Here is a 17750-nt window from a genome sequence, read left to right on the forward strand (position 1 = left end):
TGCCTGAAAATCATCTTCCTCCTCAGTTATTTATGCAGTAGTGTTATCAAAAGGTCAAGGGCAGGCTGATATCCTATATTTCAGCAAAATGTATACATTATTATCTTCAAAATGATGTATCAACATCAATTTATCCCCTAATGAATGTTTGCTGAATGATATGCTGTGAAGGCCTCAATTTGGTTATCACCATGACAACAGAAGCCTCTCGGCAACTGAGAAACTATCTGACGATATGAATGTGGGGGCGAGTATCAGCCACTACCAACATGTCAATTTATAATCTCTCTGTACTTCTCCTTAAACACAGTTCACCGCACATCAAAGTAGTGCATGACATAAAATGTAGCCAGCTTAGCTCTGCTTCGGTGTGAGTGTGTGCTTCTGCGTGCGCATGGGTGTAAGTGTGTGCAGTAGCCTAATCTCTCATAGTCTCTTGGTGTGCAATATCTGTTGCCTTTGACAAGTCCGCTGTGCTCCAGCAAACTTACTGAAGGCAAAGTGTACTGTGTTGGGACCGTGTGTGCAGGAAGTGGTCAAAGCCCTGTTTGGCTGACAGAGAAGCGTAGCAGACCTCTGATGAGAAGTTGGAAAATATTTGTTTCTAAAGTCGCCATTTGTGCTTGGACAGGAGCTAAATCCATCAGTCTGTGCAGCTTTATTGGCCCCTGAGAGCAAGGAAGTGACAGATAGAGAGACAGACAGAGAGCCCTCTCCTCACTGCTCAGGTGGGAGCCAACGCATATCTGTCAACTTTATTTGACAACAACTGCACATAGATAATTCTCCAGGGGCCGGTGGAGCACAGTAACAAATGCAGTCGGCTTCTGCTCAAGCGTAAATGGAGACTTAACATGCAAACATCTTTCACATCAGGGCTTGCCCTTTGCTTTTCTGTCATTTGGCTTGATATATCTTTGAACCACTTCCTGTGTGTTCCCACCCAACACACACACACACACACACACACACACACACACACACGCACTCTAAGATTAGCCTGTACTGTGAAAGAATCATGCATTGATAGTTATGATTGATAGTTGAATATTTTCTGCTGATTTTACTCCACCACCCGTACAGTAGCCATCAGTGGGGGTGTTGAGCTGCCCTAAATATAGCTCTCTATACCTGTTTCCATTCACCTCAACCCACACATTGTCACATCACTCTGCACACATTATTGCAACATAGCCTGTTGTTATGTTACTGGCCACGCAGCAGAAACAGCTTCTTTCTTTCTTTTTTTTTTTTTGGTTAAGATAATTATCACATACAAGTAAATACCTTCCACTACAGCAAACCTTTCTGTACAAAGCTGCAGTGGAGACTGAGTTGTCTTTTTAGTAACATCAAGCTGCTTTACTCCTCAACAACGTGCATTCACTGTAAATAAAACATTTACACTAATTAATCTCTTGCTAACGAGACACTAAAGCGAGATACATATTCTGAAAGGACAGATTCATCAAATCTGAAAATCATACTGCGGATACAAAATCCCGGATTAATCTTAAACCCAAAAATTAAACATAATATATCAGGTCACCTGTCAGCTTACAGTTTATATCAGACAACACTGCTTTTAGTTATTTAACAAACAAAAAAAAAAGTTTTGTTGTGAGAAATTCAATGAGATAAAGTAGGAGGTGGGCGGAACAAGGAGTGTGCGTGCGTGCGTGCGTGTGCGTGCGTGCGTGTGTAGGAGACGCGACGGTCTCTCACTCGGGTGCAGCTTTCAGGTGCGCTTCACCGTCAGAGGTGAAAACTCCTGGAGTCGGTGCGATGGATTTCATCAGCTGAGCAGCTGAACGTCTGTGAAGAAATAAAACATGTCGCGGGGCAGCGACGCAGAAAAGGCCGATTGAAGTGAAAGTGTGGACCGACGGTAAGACGTTTTAACTTTTCACCTCAGTATCACTGAACGATCCTTCTAAGTGTTTTTCTTTTAACCTAGTGGACGACATGTGTAGACCTCGTTTCTCCATCATGTGTCACGCTATTAAAAGTTGTTTTTCGACACTTTATGGTATTTTTTCATTGGCTTTTTTCTGACAGACACATTTTTAACCCTTGTCTAACCAGTTTATGTGTGATATTCCTTAGAATTACTGTAAGAATACAACAATTTCATTTGTTCAAAAGAAAAGAAAAATGATGTGTTGTAGCTTGCAGAAACTTTTTCTGTGAGTTGGGTTGTAGTGTCTGTATTGATATGCTAGATGAAACTTTCATTGCCTACAGTTCTGCTGTTGTTTGTCAAATGTAGGAAGTGTTAAGCTTCCTAATCTGCCTTTTATCTTGTTTTTTATCCTTAAATGTAGCCTGTTGCAATGCTGTGCTTTTAAATAATCTGTAGGACATATACTGTGGAAAAAGTAGAAAGCAATGTATGGTAAAAACCTGAAGGTGATACCCATGTGGCTTATTCGCACAAATGACTGTAGTGCATTACTTCCTGAGGCATCAGACATATTACTCATCAGATGTTTCCATGCACAGCTGAACCTGACAAAACAGAAAGTCTATTTGCAAATATTCAGCATAGCTGCTCTCGGCGTGAAGGCCACAGAGATAAAACTAAAAAAAAAACCTCACCACAATCTGAGAGACTGACATGCAACAAAACCACGATGAATCGATAGTGACGTCTTTTAATGGGTCAGCATAGGCACGGTTTTTTTTAAGTGCCTTACATTACCCCGCTCACATAACTGTCATTCTCTCGCCTGCACTTTGCAAACACTTGTTTCTCCTGCTCCCAGGTGTCTTTGTCTTTGTCTTTGTGTTGCCTTAAAAAGAAAAACACTGAAGCTCGTCTCCTCTCTCGACCGTCTCATCAGCACTTTCCACAACTGATGTAAGACAAAAATAAACAAAGTGGAAAACTGCACCAATAACAGTGGCTGGTATTACCCCTATGCCCCTGCGTCCCCGCACACTGAGTCACACGGTGAGGCGGCGATGTGCAGCGTCACTGTGACATGTGGTGTCACCGGGGCCAGAGCCCTCATACTGAGCACCAACCAGGGGAGTATTCAGTTTCACACAAGGACAGAGCAGTACTCAGCCACACAGCGGGACTCGACTCGACAGAGAGATGAAATTCAAAAAAAAAAAAAAAAGAGAGAGAGAGAAACAGAAAAACACTGAAATTTGAGGCTTTTCTTTTAGATGGGAAAGTGGTGACAAGAGAAAAAGATGACAGAGATTTGAGAGAGAGAGAGTTTGAGTACCCCTTCCTCCCCTTTTCCCTTTTTCTTTTCTCACAAAGATGCTCTTCAGATTCAAATGCTTGGGGCGTGACGTAAAGCGAAGCCATGTGAAAATCACTCCAAACTGTAGGACTGTGAAAAGAGAAAGAGACAAATGAAAGAGAAGAGTTGCTGACTGAAGAGGACTAAGTCAGACTGCATGGGCCCCAAGTGTTGGGAAATAATAAAAAGTTGTAAGAGAAGATGCAACGGAACTGATAGAAGAAGCGTCGTTACTGTCGTGTCTTCATGCCGATGAAATGAAGAGATTCATATTTATTATATAGGAAACAATCATGACTCTCCCACATGAGATTGCTTCTCTTGAGTTAATTAGACGGACGGGGTCAGCTGCTCTGCGCGCTGAGAGACTCCATTCAGGGAGAATAAAACCCGCGTCACATTATAGAGCCGCTGAGAAAAGCACAAAGAGGGAGAATAGTAAGAGGCACAAAAATAAATGCTTCAAGCCATTTTTCATCTACTGTGCACCGGCATTGTAACTTTTATCCATTTATCCGCCCACACAACAGCAGCACTCAGCTCAGCCTATACTCACCCTTCAAGTTGGCATAAAATTGCTTTTACTGTAGAATAATTTGTGTGAACCTGACTATAGATTGTTGTTGTTTTTTTCCCCCTCTCTTCTCGTTTTACTTCTCACTCTCATTTCCTGTTACTCACTCCTCCAGGTTTTCTAATGACTCTCACCTTTCCTCATACTCTGCCTAAGTTTCAAATGTCACTTTCCTGTCGCATCTTTCTTTCCATGAACTAACCAAACCCATCACACTTGCAGCTATTTCTTCATCCTCCTCTGCTTTTCTCCGTCTTCCTGTGCTCCCTCTGTTCATACTCCTCCTCCTCTTCCTCCTCTTCCTCCTCTCCTGTCATGTCGGTATCCATGAGGAACCCTCCCCAGCGCCGGCGCTCTCTGGGTCCCGTCTCCCCCAAACGCATTTACAGAAACCTGTCCGTCAGACTGAGGGGCGGGGAGACATCTGTTGCCGGGGAAACGGACGCGCCCGGACACCTCAGCAAGTCTGCAGATGCTGTAAGATATTTGGGTTTCATTGTGGTTTGAAACGATCAGATCTTTCTTTGATATTACACGTGAGTCTGTGTCGGTGTGAGTGAATTATCTCAGGTGAGACTGCAGATTTGATTTATTTTTGACGTGTCCTGATTTAATGTCTCTTCCTCTGCACAGCAACTGTCTCATTAAATAAATCTGTCTTTTTGGTGTGAACCCTCTTACGCCCCCCCCCCCCACCTGCCCACCCTCCCGTGGCTCTACCCTGTCTCTCCTTTTCCCCATTTAGTACCAGACTCTGTGGGAGGCGGTGGAAAACGAGGACACTTTGGCTGTACAAAGCCTGCTGTCCAGAGACCACACCGGCTGTGGAGGAGGAGGAGGAAGCGGAGGAGGAGGTGGAGGAGGAGGAGGAGGAGGAGGAAGCTTGTGGGAGAGAGGAGAGAGGAAAGAAAAGGACTGGGAGAGAGAGAGGGAGAAGGGGGTGAACAGGGTGAGCGAACAGGGCCTGGTCCCTCTGGACGTGGCCGCCCTCACACACAACTCCCCGCTGCTCCACGTGCTGACAAAGGCGGGAGCCAGACATAACCCCGTTTGTAAGAAACGTTCTGTCTGATTGTTTTTTTTTTTTTTTTTTGTAAATGCCATTGTAAAAGGTCACAGTTCAGTTCAAACCATTGTTCAGACTCTGTCCCCTCCTCTCAGTGTGCCGACCAGCAGAGTGGGCACTTAAGCTGGACGCCCTGGTGGCACTGGCGGGCAAACGTGTGGACGACAGGAAGAGGGAGTTGGTGAGGAAGACGGGGGCGGGGCCTCAGGTGCAGTCCGACGTCCAGAGACACATCCGCCTCTGGAGCCTCAGGCTTCAGCTGTATTGCCGGATGAGGGAGAACTTCCACAAGACAGGTCGGTGGTCTCTGGGGTCAAGCTCGTGGCATTTTGTTGTTTTGTTTTTCCAGTCCTCGCTCGTTAGAAATAACAGGTGTTCTTGCATTTTCTGTCTCAATAAAAGGTAGAACTATGTTGTTGTTGTTTTTTCCCCCCACCCCTCTTCTACAAAGCTCTCCATCACTGCTGACAAAGCCCTCAGTGATCAGACATTCAGCCCAACTTCTCTCTTAGGTTTTTTTTTTACTGATTTCCCGGCTGGCCTCTTGAAAGGATCCCTCCCTCCGTCCCGTTTCAGCTCGTTCAACAAATTCAACAGACCGCCTGGTCATCAACATTTTTCTAAACTCTCTCATGTCCTATTCTTCCTCCACCAGCCGCCAGTTGTATCAAATTCAAAACCTTGGTGATGGTGTATATAGCCTATATATAGCCTATATATATTTATATATATTTATATATATGAGAGTAGGAATCCACAAGCCTTTGGTGCAACCTCTGCTCAGCTATATTAAGCCTTGCTTTCCTCCCTGCAACAGCCTCCTCAAATCTCTTTCTCACCCCCGGCTCTCCGCTGGTTCAACCTCTCCTGTTTTTGTTAAGTTATATGTACCGACTTTAATTGCTCTGTATAAACAGTTCTGCTTAGTTTTCATTTTTATTCCTCTCTCAAGCACTCGCAGTTTTCTTTTCCTGGCTCTTTTATGATCGCGGCGTCACTGTGAGGTCAATAAGGGCCCGGCTCTCCTTTCCGGAGGCAGTGAAATTAAGCGCTCTCTCATTACAAATCTCTCTGGGTAAGAGTGTCGGCCCAAGGCTTTAAATTTAAAGTGTGTTTTTTTTATCTGAGGCCCCTTTGACTCCATCCATTCACTCGGGGTCACAGCTTCGGATGAGCAAACTATAAAAATAAATAATAGTAAAAAAAAAAAAAAACCCCTTTGGCGAGAATCAATGAGAAGAACACAATTATATTTGATCACAACGCTGAATTTCATTTTAACCGGGCTAATGTTACCGCTGCTGTTGCAGTAATAATGTTGCAGTAGTTTACTGCTCTATTCACATTCACATCTTGGCAGGTCAGAGTGCAGTGTCTTGGGGCAACGCAGGGAAATATAGCTTCATACTGGCTGAGCACAATGGCTGTTTTGGCTGCACAATATTCATTAATTTAACTGCACACATAAACTTGTCAGGTGTCAAATGTCTGGGAGTTTTGATGGGACTGTATACATTACATTTCTCTGTGGTTGTTATAGTTGTATTTCCCTCAGAATGAACTGATCTTTTTAAAAAAAATGTGTCACCCAGAGCTCCCCGGCCCTCCCAGTCACGTGTCCATAGTGGTGACCAGCACGTCCTCTTTGTTTGTGGCGATCAAAGAGCCAGAGGGTGACAACATGGGGCTCATCACCCGCTACAGAGGTAGGCTGCAAATAAGAAGATTTTCCACAGATGGGTGGATGAATGTGTTACTGAGAGGTATGACAAGAAATGGACAGAGGCATGATGTGTACGGAAAGGAATTAATGGAATATTTACTGTATTGGTCCAACATAATCAAAGTCTCACACATCACTGAAGCTGGCAGGTGTAAAAGCTCTATATTTACGTCTCCAGTTCGCCATCTCCATTTCTGCTACTCGGTTTAACAGCTGCATAAATGTCATACCTGGCAGCCAAGGGGTAGATTAAGCCCAGGTACAGCAAGTTCCCAAACACTGTAAACAGTCAGATCCTTAGTTGTGGCCCTGTGGGGGTTTGAGTAAAGCCAGAGAATAATCTGTCAGTGGGATTGTTTTGTGTTCGTAGTGGAATGGAGCTCCTCAGCCAGCTTCAAACGCATCCTCGCCTCAGCCCAAGTTACAGAGACCAAGAATCCCTCTTACAGTATCAAGGGACTCACAGCGGTAAGTCATAAAGCACACACACACGAACACACACACACACACACACAGGCAAGCAAACATCAGATACTAACTGCAAACACACGCATAAGTATATACATACAAAAACTCATATTTGAATAGTTCAGGGACGTGTTATTATGCACACACACAATAGCTCTTATCGCTCCCCAATCATCATCTACTGCTGCTGAACCACTTCACATAAGAGAACACTTATCCTGCTCAACCGCCTTACTTAACCAGATGAATTAATAATGAGAGCGCCATGTGGATTTCTTTGTCCCGGGACGGACAATTCCCGAGGTTTAATGCATGATGATAATTTTGGCTGTCTGGTGCGCTTCTCCAAATGCAGGGGGTGCATTACTTTGTGAGAGTGAGTGCCTACAATGTGAAAGGATGGGGCCCGCCTCAGTGCTCTGCTCCAGTCAGCGCCGCCCCCTCCAGTGAGTATACTGAACTGCAAAAACTTTGATGAATGTGGATTTGCTGCTGCGAAAAAAAGGACTCCATTCTTTTACCCCCTCTTTCTCCCCCGTGTAACGAAATGACTTTGGCTGACATCAAGCTCCATGTGGAAGAAGTGGAATCCACTCACGGCTGGTGGATTAATGAATTATTAAAACGTGAAGAATTAAAGATGTCACTGTGAGTCAATGGGCCTTGTGCTCGCGCTGCTTTGAGTTTGAATTCGGCTCAGAGTCTTTCCTGCACGCCGCCTGCTCTTCCTCCCTTCATTCCTTTTTTTTGTTACTCTCCGTTTAATCTTTTCAAATGGAGACAAAAAATATGCAAACGAATGCAAACATTAGTCAGAACACAACCACCATGGTGATATTTACGATGCGGTATCAGTTAGGTAACAAAATTTTACTTGAAATTCATATCCAACTCAGGAGGCGGCAAAGTCTCAGCAGCTCAGGATGAATCAGCACTGAACCTCTCAGAGTCACAGCACACAGATGGTCTCCCATGCAATCGCTCTCGCCTCCTATTCAACCAAGATAGGAACAAGCAGCGCTCAGGACTTGCCTGCAGATGAGCTCTTGATGTCTTGAATGATTTTCCCTTAATTGCATGAAAATTGAATTGATGGTTTGTTTCTCTCTCTCTCGCTTCCTTGTGCAGGTTGGAGAGAGTGTGTCGGTGTCAAGTCTCAGCTCAGGAACCATGAGGTCATAGTGAGGAAACTGCTGGAAGATGCCAGAGAACCACATTACAGAGGATACTGCATAGGTAACACCAGGGTCTTTAACCACTGCATCAGTCACACATATGCAGTTCCTGTTAGTTATCGCCACAGTAATGAATGAATCTCCTAATATTTACATATCCATCATTAAATGCAATAAAATCAAAGTCTTTCTATTAAAATCTGTCACTCCTCTCCTTGCATCTTGCCTCATGCCAACACTCAGCATCTGAAGGAAAGGCATGAAAATATGGATGTAAGACACTCTCCAAATAGTTTTTATTTGCCACATACTGTGGGTGCACCGGGGGTGTGACATGGTGAAATGTCAGAAATCATCCTGAGCATCAGGGACGTTGCGGCGTATTTGTTGTGATGTTTCATAAGAACCTAATATGCTCATGTTTCTGCTTTTCATCCCCACTTTACAACATTTTATAGCAGCCACATACTGTCTGTGTCAGCTCTATTCACTACAGAGAAAAACCGTTTCACTTGCCGTCTCCCAATCAAATATCTTGTGAGTGCACAGTGAATGTGCTCTGGCAGATAAAGTGTTTCTCTCTCTCTCTCTCTCTCTCTCTCCATCTGATCCTCGTCTCCTCTTCGCTCCGCAGAGAGCTCGAAGCCCCAGAGTCCCAGCAAGCGTCTCTCTGTGTCTCGAGGCATCAAACAACTGTTCCAGTCCGCCACCAAGTTTGTTCGCCTCCTACAAAGGTAAGCACTCCATCTGTCTCACCTGTCCCACTCCTCCCTCGAGGGCACGGGGACCAACGGATTAAATGTGATGCGATTACAGTATGGTGGACTTCTAAAACACAAGTCCGAACTCTCCTCTGTTAGGGTTATTGAAAAGGAAACAGCAGTCACCTCGAAGCTTTCAGATTAGGGAAGAGCTTCCTTTGAGAAGGATGAGGGTTGAAATCACTGAGCTGTGGCGAGTTGCAAGTGACTGATCGAGGCGTCTGACTGCCACAGACAGTCAGCGGGCCGCAGTCGGCTCTTAAATAGGAAAGGGTTTAACTTAAAATAAAATAGAAATAATAAAAAATTTAAAAAAGCAGTTGAACACTGCATGGATTATTCAGACTGTGCCGGTTTAGAAGGAAAATGCTTCATGAATAAAAGCGCAAAAACATCATTTGCATCAACTTGCAGAGCAGTTAAGAGTTATTACGCGCTGACAGTGATAACAGCTTGATTTGATGTATTTAAAAACATGTTGGACGATCATGTCGCTCTGTGAAAAGTACTTGAAGGATTAAAGGCTGTTTTGAAAATTCTCTGATCTTTCTGAACTCCTAGTGATCTCTTTGAAAATCCACTGGGCATGTGTGTGTGTGTATGTGTGTATATATATATTATTGGTTTTATCAGCATCTTTCTTTGGTCTCTCTCACGTTGCTCTGGTCAGGGGCGTGTACTTGGCAACTGTGTTCTACCACAAGGACAACGTCCTGTTGACAGCCGAAGATCAAATCCCCCTGGTGGAGATCCAGTGCTGCTCCACCTCCATCACCCACGACTTCCCCTGGTTCGCCAAGGTGAGCTGTCAGCAGAGACATGTGCACGTGAAGTTAACCCACGCTGACGCACAGTAAATGCTGCGTGTAGCTTGTAAACCCCATTGACAGTCAATAGTCGGTGAATTGTCTTCCATTGTTTTCTCCAGATGTGTTTATACAGAACGAGGACTGTGTCTCATTTTCCGTCTGAGATGCAGTTTAAATTATTAAAAGGTAATTTTTTTTGTTTTGTTTTCTTGCAGTTGTCATGCGCCTGGCAACAAGTGCCCTGGCTCCAGCAGGCCCTCTCCTCCGCACATTCATCTCCCTCCTCCCTCCTTCAGAACAGGCACAACATTTTAAGAGCCGTTTCCCAGCTGCAGGTAGGAAGTTAAGCAGCTTACTCCGCATGGTGAGAAGCATCAAAATGGGTTAATTGCCTTTTTAATTACCTCTTTACATCTCTTCTTCCTCCTACTCTTCTTACCGCTGCCTCAATTCACTATCTCCGGCTACATACCTGTTCCCCCACAACCTGAGTTTCACCGCATTAATCCCTAATTCCCCTCATGTTTATTTCTGTTTCACCTCTCCACCTTTTCTCTGCTGTCAGTCTTCCCTGGGAACGGTCGACCTGGGCCAGGTGTACTACGAACCTCTGAAAGACCGGCAGGGCAACGTGCTACTGGTGACTCTGAAGGAGTTCCCAAACCCTCCCAGGTGAGAAAGAGCTTTTTGTTACGTCCCATTAAATCCCTGTGTGACGGTTTTATTTCCTCCACAACGAGCGCACTCTGCTTTCTTCTTTATAAAAAGGACGGTTTCCGACTCACCATTCAGCTGCTCACACTCAGGCCCCGCTCACTCATAATGAAAGAAACATTTTCAACATCGACCACATCGTGTTAATCAATCACCTGAGTCAGAATCATGCAGCCCCCCGTCTGTTGGTTGTTGCCGCTGAACTAAAATGACTTATTAAAAACTCAAAGGCGGTTCCACGTGGTCGCGTTTCATTTTGACCTTGATTTGTCTGCTCCACTCCAAGTCCTCCCGACCCCCCGCTCCACTGGCTGCCCCTGGCCCGCCTGGAGAAGAACCGCAGCAGGACTCCTCGCCTGCCCGAGCCCACTGCCATGGACATGCTGTATGAGCAGCTCAAGGTGAACCTGGGTTTGTGTTTGTGTAAAAACAGAGACACATCTAACATCATGGACATGCTGAGCAGCAGCTACGTGCAGCAGGATGTATTGACCACTGAGTGCATTTTGATTGAGTGTATTGACTTTCCTGTCTTGACTATCGAGCCATGTTTTTCCCCCCTGTGCAACTCAAATCACCGTGGAAACGCTCTGGAATTTATTTAACCCAAACCGAATTAGCTAAACCGAAAATGCACCACAAAATGACACACAGGAAGTAATGAAATCTTCAACACCGTACCTGTTTCTCTCTGTTCACCAGGAGAAGCTGTCCTTCCACAGGCACAGCATTCAGTGGGCTCAGCCGGGCCTGTACGTGGGCATCCTGAAGCTGTGCAGCTCCGTGGAGCAGATCAGGGTCCTGGTTCCCCAGAGGCTGCCCAATCTGCTCTGCCACACCCGGGTCCGACACAACGCCCACGTGTCCAGGTAACGCAGTTTTAACTCTCTGCTGTTTGGAGGCAAAAGAAAGATAAATAGCAGGTCTCGGTTGATGAGCATTTTCTAAAACCGTACTGTTCCACACTTGTTGCTTAAACCCACGTGCTTTAAGTCGACTAAGAAGGCAGTGGCCCCTCCCTGCATCTGCATTAACATGTGACAAGATTACACAAGATAAATAAGCTTTGGAAAATGGTCTCAACAAACATAAGTCGTGTGCAATTAGTAATTAATGGGCCACAATGTGCAAAAATGCAGATATGTTTCATTTATTTTTACCTTGAGTCACACTTATTACACCTTTTATGGCCATGTTTTTATTTCATCTGCATTGTTGTGTGACAGGGAGGAGTGGACATGGCTCCAGAGTCACGTTTACACCACAACCAACGGCAGCGTCCAGAACCTGCTGAGCGGCGAGGACGAGAGTCTGATGGAGAGCAGCGGGCTGGTGGAGTTTGTCAGGTCTCTGAGAGCGGCCGTCACACACCTCCTGACGAAGCTCAACATCCCCCTCTACAGGGTAAAAAAAACATCTCCATACAGCCACCTGCAAAATTCTCCTTTTCCAAATACTGATGTTATGAATCGTTCAAGAAGCAGAAGACGAATGTGAACGGGTTCGGTTCATCAGTATTTATCATTTTGCCTTCTGGGGGATTCAGCTCAACACATAGACTTCAACAGGTTTTCATCACGCACATAAATACATGTTATGTTATATACGGTGTCCCTGACAGGCTTACCAGTACGGTGTGTACACTCGCGAGCTGCTGCAGTTTGGAGACAAGCTGTCCGTGCTGCTGCTGCTGCCCCCCAGCGAGGACTTCAGCTCCAGCTACTGGCCCCTGGTGGGGACCAAGGAGCCCGGCCTCACCATGCCTCTGCAGATCTTTGAGCTAGGTACGTGGAGAGCTGCAGTCCACAGATACCGGATTTGTCAGCTGCAGTGTTTTTCAAGCAGAGATCTAGGCGACTGCCACTGGCTGCAAAAAAAAAAAAGTTGTGATTCCTGCTGTGATAAATCCATCAAACTGGGATTACTGTGGACTTTGAGGTTAAGAAAAAACACCTGGCGGGGCGACCTTCTCTAACGAAGAGCAGCATGGCGTCCTCAGGCCCTTTGAAGCAAAAAACAAACAAAACAAAATAAAGGAACAGCAGCGTCACAGGAGAAGAGAGCGACAGAAGTCGTTCTATATAGCAGATATGAATCGTAAATAAACGTGTCTCATCTTCAAAAGAACCAAAGCAAATAGTTTAATAAGATAGTTTCAGAAAAACAAACCCCAAAAATAACCAATAAAATGCATTTTAACCACAGTTTGGTTGGAAAGTGAGACGTGCATCTGATCTTTTGGTCTTCTGAGGATGAGTCACTGTTACTGTCTATTTTTTTATTCTTTAAATCTAATCAGTCCTTTGATCCTGAGTCTCCAACTTACTTCAGGATTTGTTGTGACTCTAGTTAAAATCCGTCTTCCCTTTTGACCCCTCTTGAAAACTCCCTCAGGTAAAGGTATGATAAAGTGCGCTAATGAGATCTGGCGCTTTTTCTCTCAGCTTTGATGTAGTGATTTGTCTCTCCTCTTAACTCCGCCCCCCCCTCCCCCCTCCCCCCTCCTCCAGTTCACTTCTGGACGTATGAGCGGGACTTCCTGTCCCAGTACTGCCAGGCGTGGGTGAGGCTGGAGCTGGACACTCATCTGGCCCAGCAGGCTCTGCGGGAGGCGCTGGACACCAAGGAGGTGCAGGAGGCCCGGGAGAGGCTGAACCACATCAGTGAACTTTCCCATGTAAGGTCACGAAAGGCAGAACAAACTGCACAAACGCACTGATGCAAAGCCGCAGCTGCTGTTGCAAAAGCCCCATCTCGGTTATCTCAAAGCTTTTGTCTGCAGCTCTTCCTCTGTGATTAATGCAGCGTTAATGAGGGAGATGAATAAGAGATAAAGGCTTTTACTTGGAGTCACACACCAGTGTATTTGATTAAAGCGTGCCACCAGTAATATTTTAGATTTTTAATATTTCCCTTAAAGACCTTTCACCAGCAGGACATTTGTTGTAGCTTTAACCAGTTTAACCGTTTCACTGCCTCTGCGCTCCTGTGCTCTCTCGTCACATCAGCGTCTGGATGTGGTGTGGAGGGACGCCCGCTGGATTATGGACTGTCTGCAGTGCGTTCGCTCCAAGCAGTGGGTGGGGGCGGTGCCTCTGGGTCTGGTGATGGGTGGAGACCCACCGCCCCGTCCCGACGGCGAGGAAGAGGAGGAGAGTTTGACCGGCAGAATGACGTGGCCCAGTCGAATGCAAGCACAGAGAGCCATTGCAGGTACAGTGATGATGTTGGGGGGGGGGGGTCTTTAATTATACTCTAGGATCATTTTAAAGACGGCGACCCCACAGAACTTCATTTAAAACTTTGCTAACATCCGTGTTTTTTACGGATATTTTATGCGTCAAGCTGAACCACAGGGAATATAAACTGCTGTAATAAAAGGAGGTGCTTTAAATTTGCATCATATGGTATTTACATTAAGTACCATATGGTATAGCTTCCCTAAAGCATCGGAAGCAGCTGTTGAATAGATATTGGGCCAAACAAGAGAAACTGTGTCCAATATTGAAGCTGCTCGAGGGAAGATTTAAGTCAAGTCTGGAGAACATTGGGTTTGACATGAGAAACTGTTTCTCCTCGTGCTGTCAGAATAATTACTGTTGTGACAAACAACTGTGAATCAACTTGCTTTAGCCTGAACGATGCTATAAATCAAGGATTAAGATTTTACCCTCTCTCTCTCTCTCTCTCTCTCTCTCTCAACTTCTCTTTGTTTTTCTAGCTTCTCTGTCAGAGAATTTAGACAGCGTGACTCCACCTAATGTCGTCACCGCTGAGGTCTCCGCCCCGGCAGGAATCGAGGTCGCCCCCGAAGAGGCCGCTCTGGGGTTGACGGAGGGCGTCGCCAAGGGAGGGTACCCCGTGGACATCACCGCCCAATCGGCGGTGGACTTGACGAGCATCGGCCCGTCTGAATTAGGATGCGCGAGCGCTTTAATTGAATCTGGACTCGAGCCGGCCGCCGTCGCACAGCTGGAAGTAGCGTATACAATGCTGGACACACAGGAGTCCTACAGCCGGGAGGAGGACTTTCCCTCCAGCATCACTGAGGTGATCCGACCGATGGAGATGGCAGAGTTGGTGGACATCTTGCCCACGCTGAGTCTTATCGAGGAGGAGATCCCCAGTGGCCCCCCCACACCCTCAGTAATGGATATGCTGGAGAGCTTTGGACTGGGGATCGGTGACAACAACAGCTTCTTTAACTTGGGGAGTTCAGTCTTGATCGATGGAGCTGGATGTCTCTCACAACCCGACGTGAACTGTAACAACAGCAGCGACGGCGTGAGGGGGGCACACGGCGAGAACGTGGTGTCACGAGGACAAGACGTCGTGGTGGTGGTGTCGGCCTCTCACGCCGCGTCGGGCGCCAGCGGTGGAGACGTGCCTGTTTTGAGCTGGGATTTTCCTCCAGAGGATACAGAGACTCAGCAGGTTCCCAGCAAGGGGCCGTGCCTCCCAGCGAGAAACCAGGTGGAGTGGGACAGACCCTCCGGCAGCTCGTCCTGATATCGACTCAAGCAGCAGCCTACGTCGAACTTCTGTCAATGTAAAACCTCAGCAGCTGGACGCCATCGATTCACAGAGAAAAAGCCGAGTTAGATTTTTTTGGTTTGGAAATGACTTGATCCTTAGTCCCTGACTTTCCATCAGTGTCCACTTCACGTGACATCTTGATACAACTTCATCTAACATATGATTGCAGCTGATCTAAAGGTGGAAACTTAAAAGAAAGATGTCTTTGTTAGACTTATTTATGTGGTTTGCACATGTCTGGACCTGTAGCTGATCTTCTCTAATATTCAGTCCAGTAGAGCTTCTCGTGTGCATCAGCTAAGTTATATAGTACCAGTTCTTATGGCTTGAAAATCCATCACTCACTACAGTATAAAGCAACACTGCCGCTTGTTGGAGCTGGTAAACATTAATTTATATTAAATGCATACAGTTCAGTTTTCTCTGCAGTCGATAAGAAGCTGTTATTCTGTGGTTTACCTCTGTAAACTTTTGGTATTTAATAACAAAGCGGGAGTGAGATTTTCTAATCCTGTTGATCATACAGTAACTGCTGTTAGTCGGACCAGTTTGCCAGTTTCGACTATTTGCTTTTCTGTGGTCGACTCGAGCCGAGATTCACAAGAAACACGATTCAGACAAAAAAAAAGCCTAAAGATAAAATGCCAGTTTAACAGTCGTGAGAAGGACACGAAGGAGGATTTCTGTGGTTTCTTCAGTTGTTTTCACAGATGATCCCTCACTACAAAGGTTTATTCAAATTCAGGTTTTTAAATCCTCAAACATTTCATTTATTTGCCTCCATTTACCCTTTAAGTAAAAAAAGTGTTTGGTTTGTCTCAATTCCTTAAGGAGCATGAAATCCATTCAAATTCATGCATGCAGAAAGTTATTACCTCCGCCAAGTCGGTTATGTTTTCACCCGTGTCTGTTTCTGTTTGTTGGGTTGTTTGTTTGTCATCGGGATGAAATTATTTGCTCCGAACTTGGTAGAGGGATGGACGGGGGATGGACGGGGGATGGGCGGGGGATGGGTGGGGGATGGGCCAGGGAAGAACCAATTAAATCTTTGTGCAGATCTGGATCATTTACTATGAATTTGGATTTTTTTTTTCCCTCTTAAGTCTGATGTGTGTTGTTTGACTCTGGCCTTGGCGGACGTTTGTGCTCTCACAGTGCCTTTTCTATGTGTTTCAGTTTGGGAGAGGGAAACCTTAATAAAAGGAATCACCACAGGAACAATGCAGACTGAACCGACTGGATAAAAGACTATGGACAAATATTAGACGTGTGTGGAGTGGCAGAATGAGGTGGTTTTCTTAGCAGAGCCACAAAAACGAAGGGATGTACCGAAAATGCAAGAATACAATACAATTGAATAGAGCTTTTCTTTGCAGTTCAGTGCCTCTCAACAAAAGTCAATATGGCTGTTTCCATCGGACGAAGTTCACATTATTAGCAAGGTTTTTATCTTTTGTAGGAATAAAAGAAACACAGTCACTTTAAACACCATGAACATGTGGACAACTACATTTCCTGAAGGGCAATATGTATTAAACTGTTAAGTGGGTTGTAATTGCCCAAAATGATGTTGTTAAAAACTGCTTTAAATACCTCCTGTGAAGCTGTCGCACGGTGCTTTAGTATTCCATGTTTCATTTCTTATATTTCTTCTTCCCCTTGGGTGAGAAAAACAAATCAATGACTGTGTGGATGTGCATGGTCTTTAAAACTGAAAGGTTACAGTCTGCACACTCACACAGGTGTTCTCACTTATTTTACCTAATTAGACTTTTCACTGAGTGGGTGTGTACAGACTGCGCTTCATTGACTTCCCTCTGTTGTACGTGTTGAGAGGTCGGGTAAAGGATGGGGCAGAGTCTAATCGACCGGACTTAAAAGAAAATACCTTTTCACTGACTCACTGGAGGTAAGTGAATTGTCAAATTAATCACGTCTCATCCTAATGATGCAACAACATGGGGACATGTATGTTGGAGAATATTAGGTTTAACAAGACAATCTATAGTCAATCAATCTGTTGCGTGTTTCCCCTGCTGTGTTAGCAATTAGCCGCCAGAACAGAGTAGATGTACTCTGAACGCTTTCCTATGATAAAGGAATACATTAAAGTTCTAATTAACTTAGTGCCAGCTCTGCCTCACATCAAATAGTTACTGATTAGGACATCAAAGCAGAACTCAGTCACCCTTTTTTTCCAGAATTGTAGTTAATTATTTTTGCTGGTGCCACTAATGAGTGTGCCTCCACTGGTTCACAAAGGTTAAATCTGATTAATTGTGTATCTACTATGTAATTCAATTGTGAACTTGAGACATTTTTTGTTTTATTTTGAAAGACTAGTTTGGTATAGCATTGTCTGTCTTGACTGAACGAGAATTTCAAAGTTAATTCACCGTATTTTAAAATCATGAATGTTCGTTACCCTCTATTGGTCGAAATGGGGAACTGCAACCATCAATTAAATTGGTTGCTAAAACGTACAGTAATAAGCGTAATAAGTGGTGCACAAGTTTATGTTAGCAATGAATAAACTGAAATAGCTGCAAAGTAAGAAAAAATAATTGAAAAATGAAATAAAATGGAGATAGAAAACAAGTTGCTCCCCGATTCATATAGAAATAAACTAAAATTACTCATTGCTAAGCAGTTTGTCTTTCAAAGTAA

General features: G+C 44.9%; 1 protein-coding gene across 1 annotated transcript; it reads left to right on the forward strand.

Annotated features, from left to right (window-relative positions):
- Positions 1 to 1707: 1707 nt before the first annotated feature.
- On the forward strand, positions 1708 to 17664 carry LOC130185096 (ankyrin repeat and fibronectin type-III domain-containing protein 1-like). The gene is made up of 19 exons (XM_056401345.1): positions 1708 to 1888; positions 3947 to 4308; positions 4577 to 4883; positions 4993 to 5193; positions 6490 to 6603; positions 6991 to 7088; positions 7444 to 7534; positions 8217 to 8324; positions 8898 to 8997; positions 9695 to 9824; positions 10049 to 10168; positions 10399 to 10505; positions 10834 to 10948; positions 11250 to 11416; positions 11774 to 11951; positions 12169 to 12331; positions 13058 to 13224; positions 13556 to 13760; positions 14269 to 17664. The coding sequence occupies exons 2-19, from the start codon at positions 4147 to 4149 to the stop codon at positions 15054 to 15056; spliced, it is 3321 nt and encodes a 1106-aa protein (XP_056257320.1). The 5' UTR covers positions 1708 to 1888; positions 3947 to 4146; the 3' UTR covers positions 15057 to 17664.
- Positions 17665 to 17750: the final 86 nt, after the last annotated feature.

The sequence above is a fragment of the Seriola aureovittata genome, chromosome 17, assembly GCF_021018895.1.
Source record: "Seriola aureovittata isolate HTS-2021-v1 ecotype China chromosome 17, ASM2101889v1, whole genome shotgun sequence".
NCBI classification, from domain to species: domain Eukaryota; kingdom Metazoa; phylum Chordata; class Actinopteri; order Carangiformes; family Carangidae; genus Seriola; species Seriola aureovittata.

Coding starts and splice junctions, on each gene's coding strand:
- LOC130185096 (XM_056401345.1), top strand. CDS start 4,147: ATGTCGGTATCCATGAGGAACCCTCCCCAGCGCCGGCGCTCTCTGGGT. Junction 7,089..7,443: donor GTATCAAGGGACTCACAGCG/GTAAGTCATAAA, acceptor CTCCAAATGCAG/GGGGTGCATTACTTTGTGAG. Junction 11,952..12,168: donor TCAACATCCCCCTCTACAGG/GTAAAAAAAACA, acceptor TGTCCCTGACAG/GCTTACCAGTACGGTGTGTA.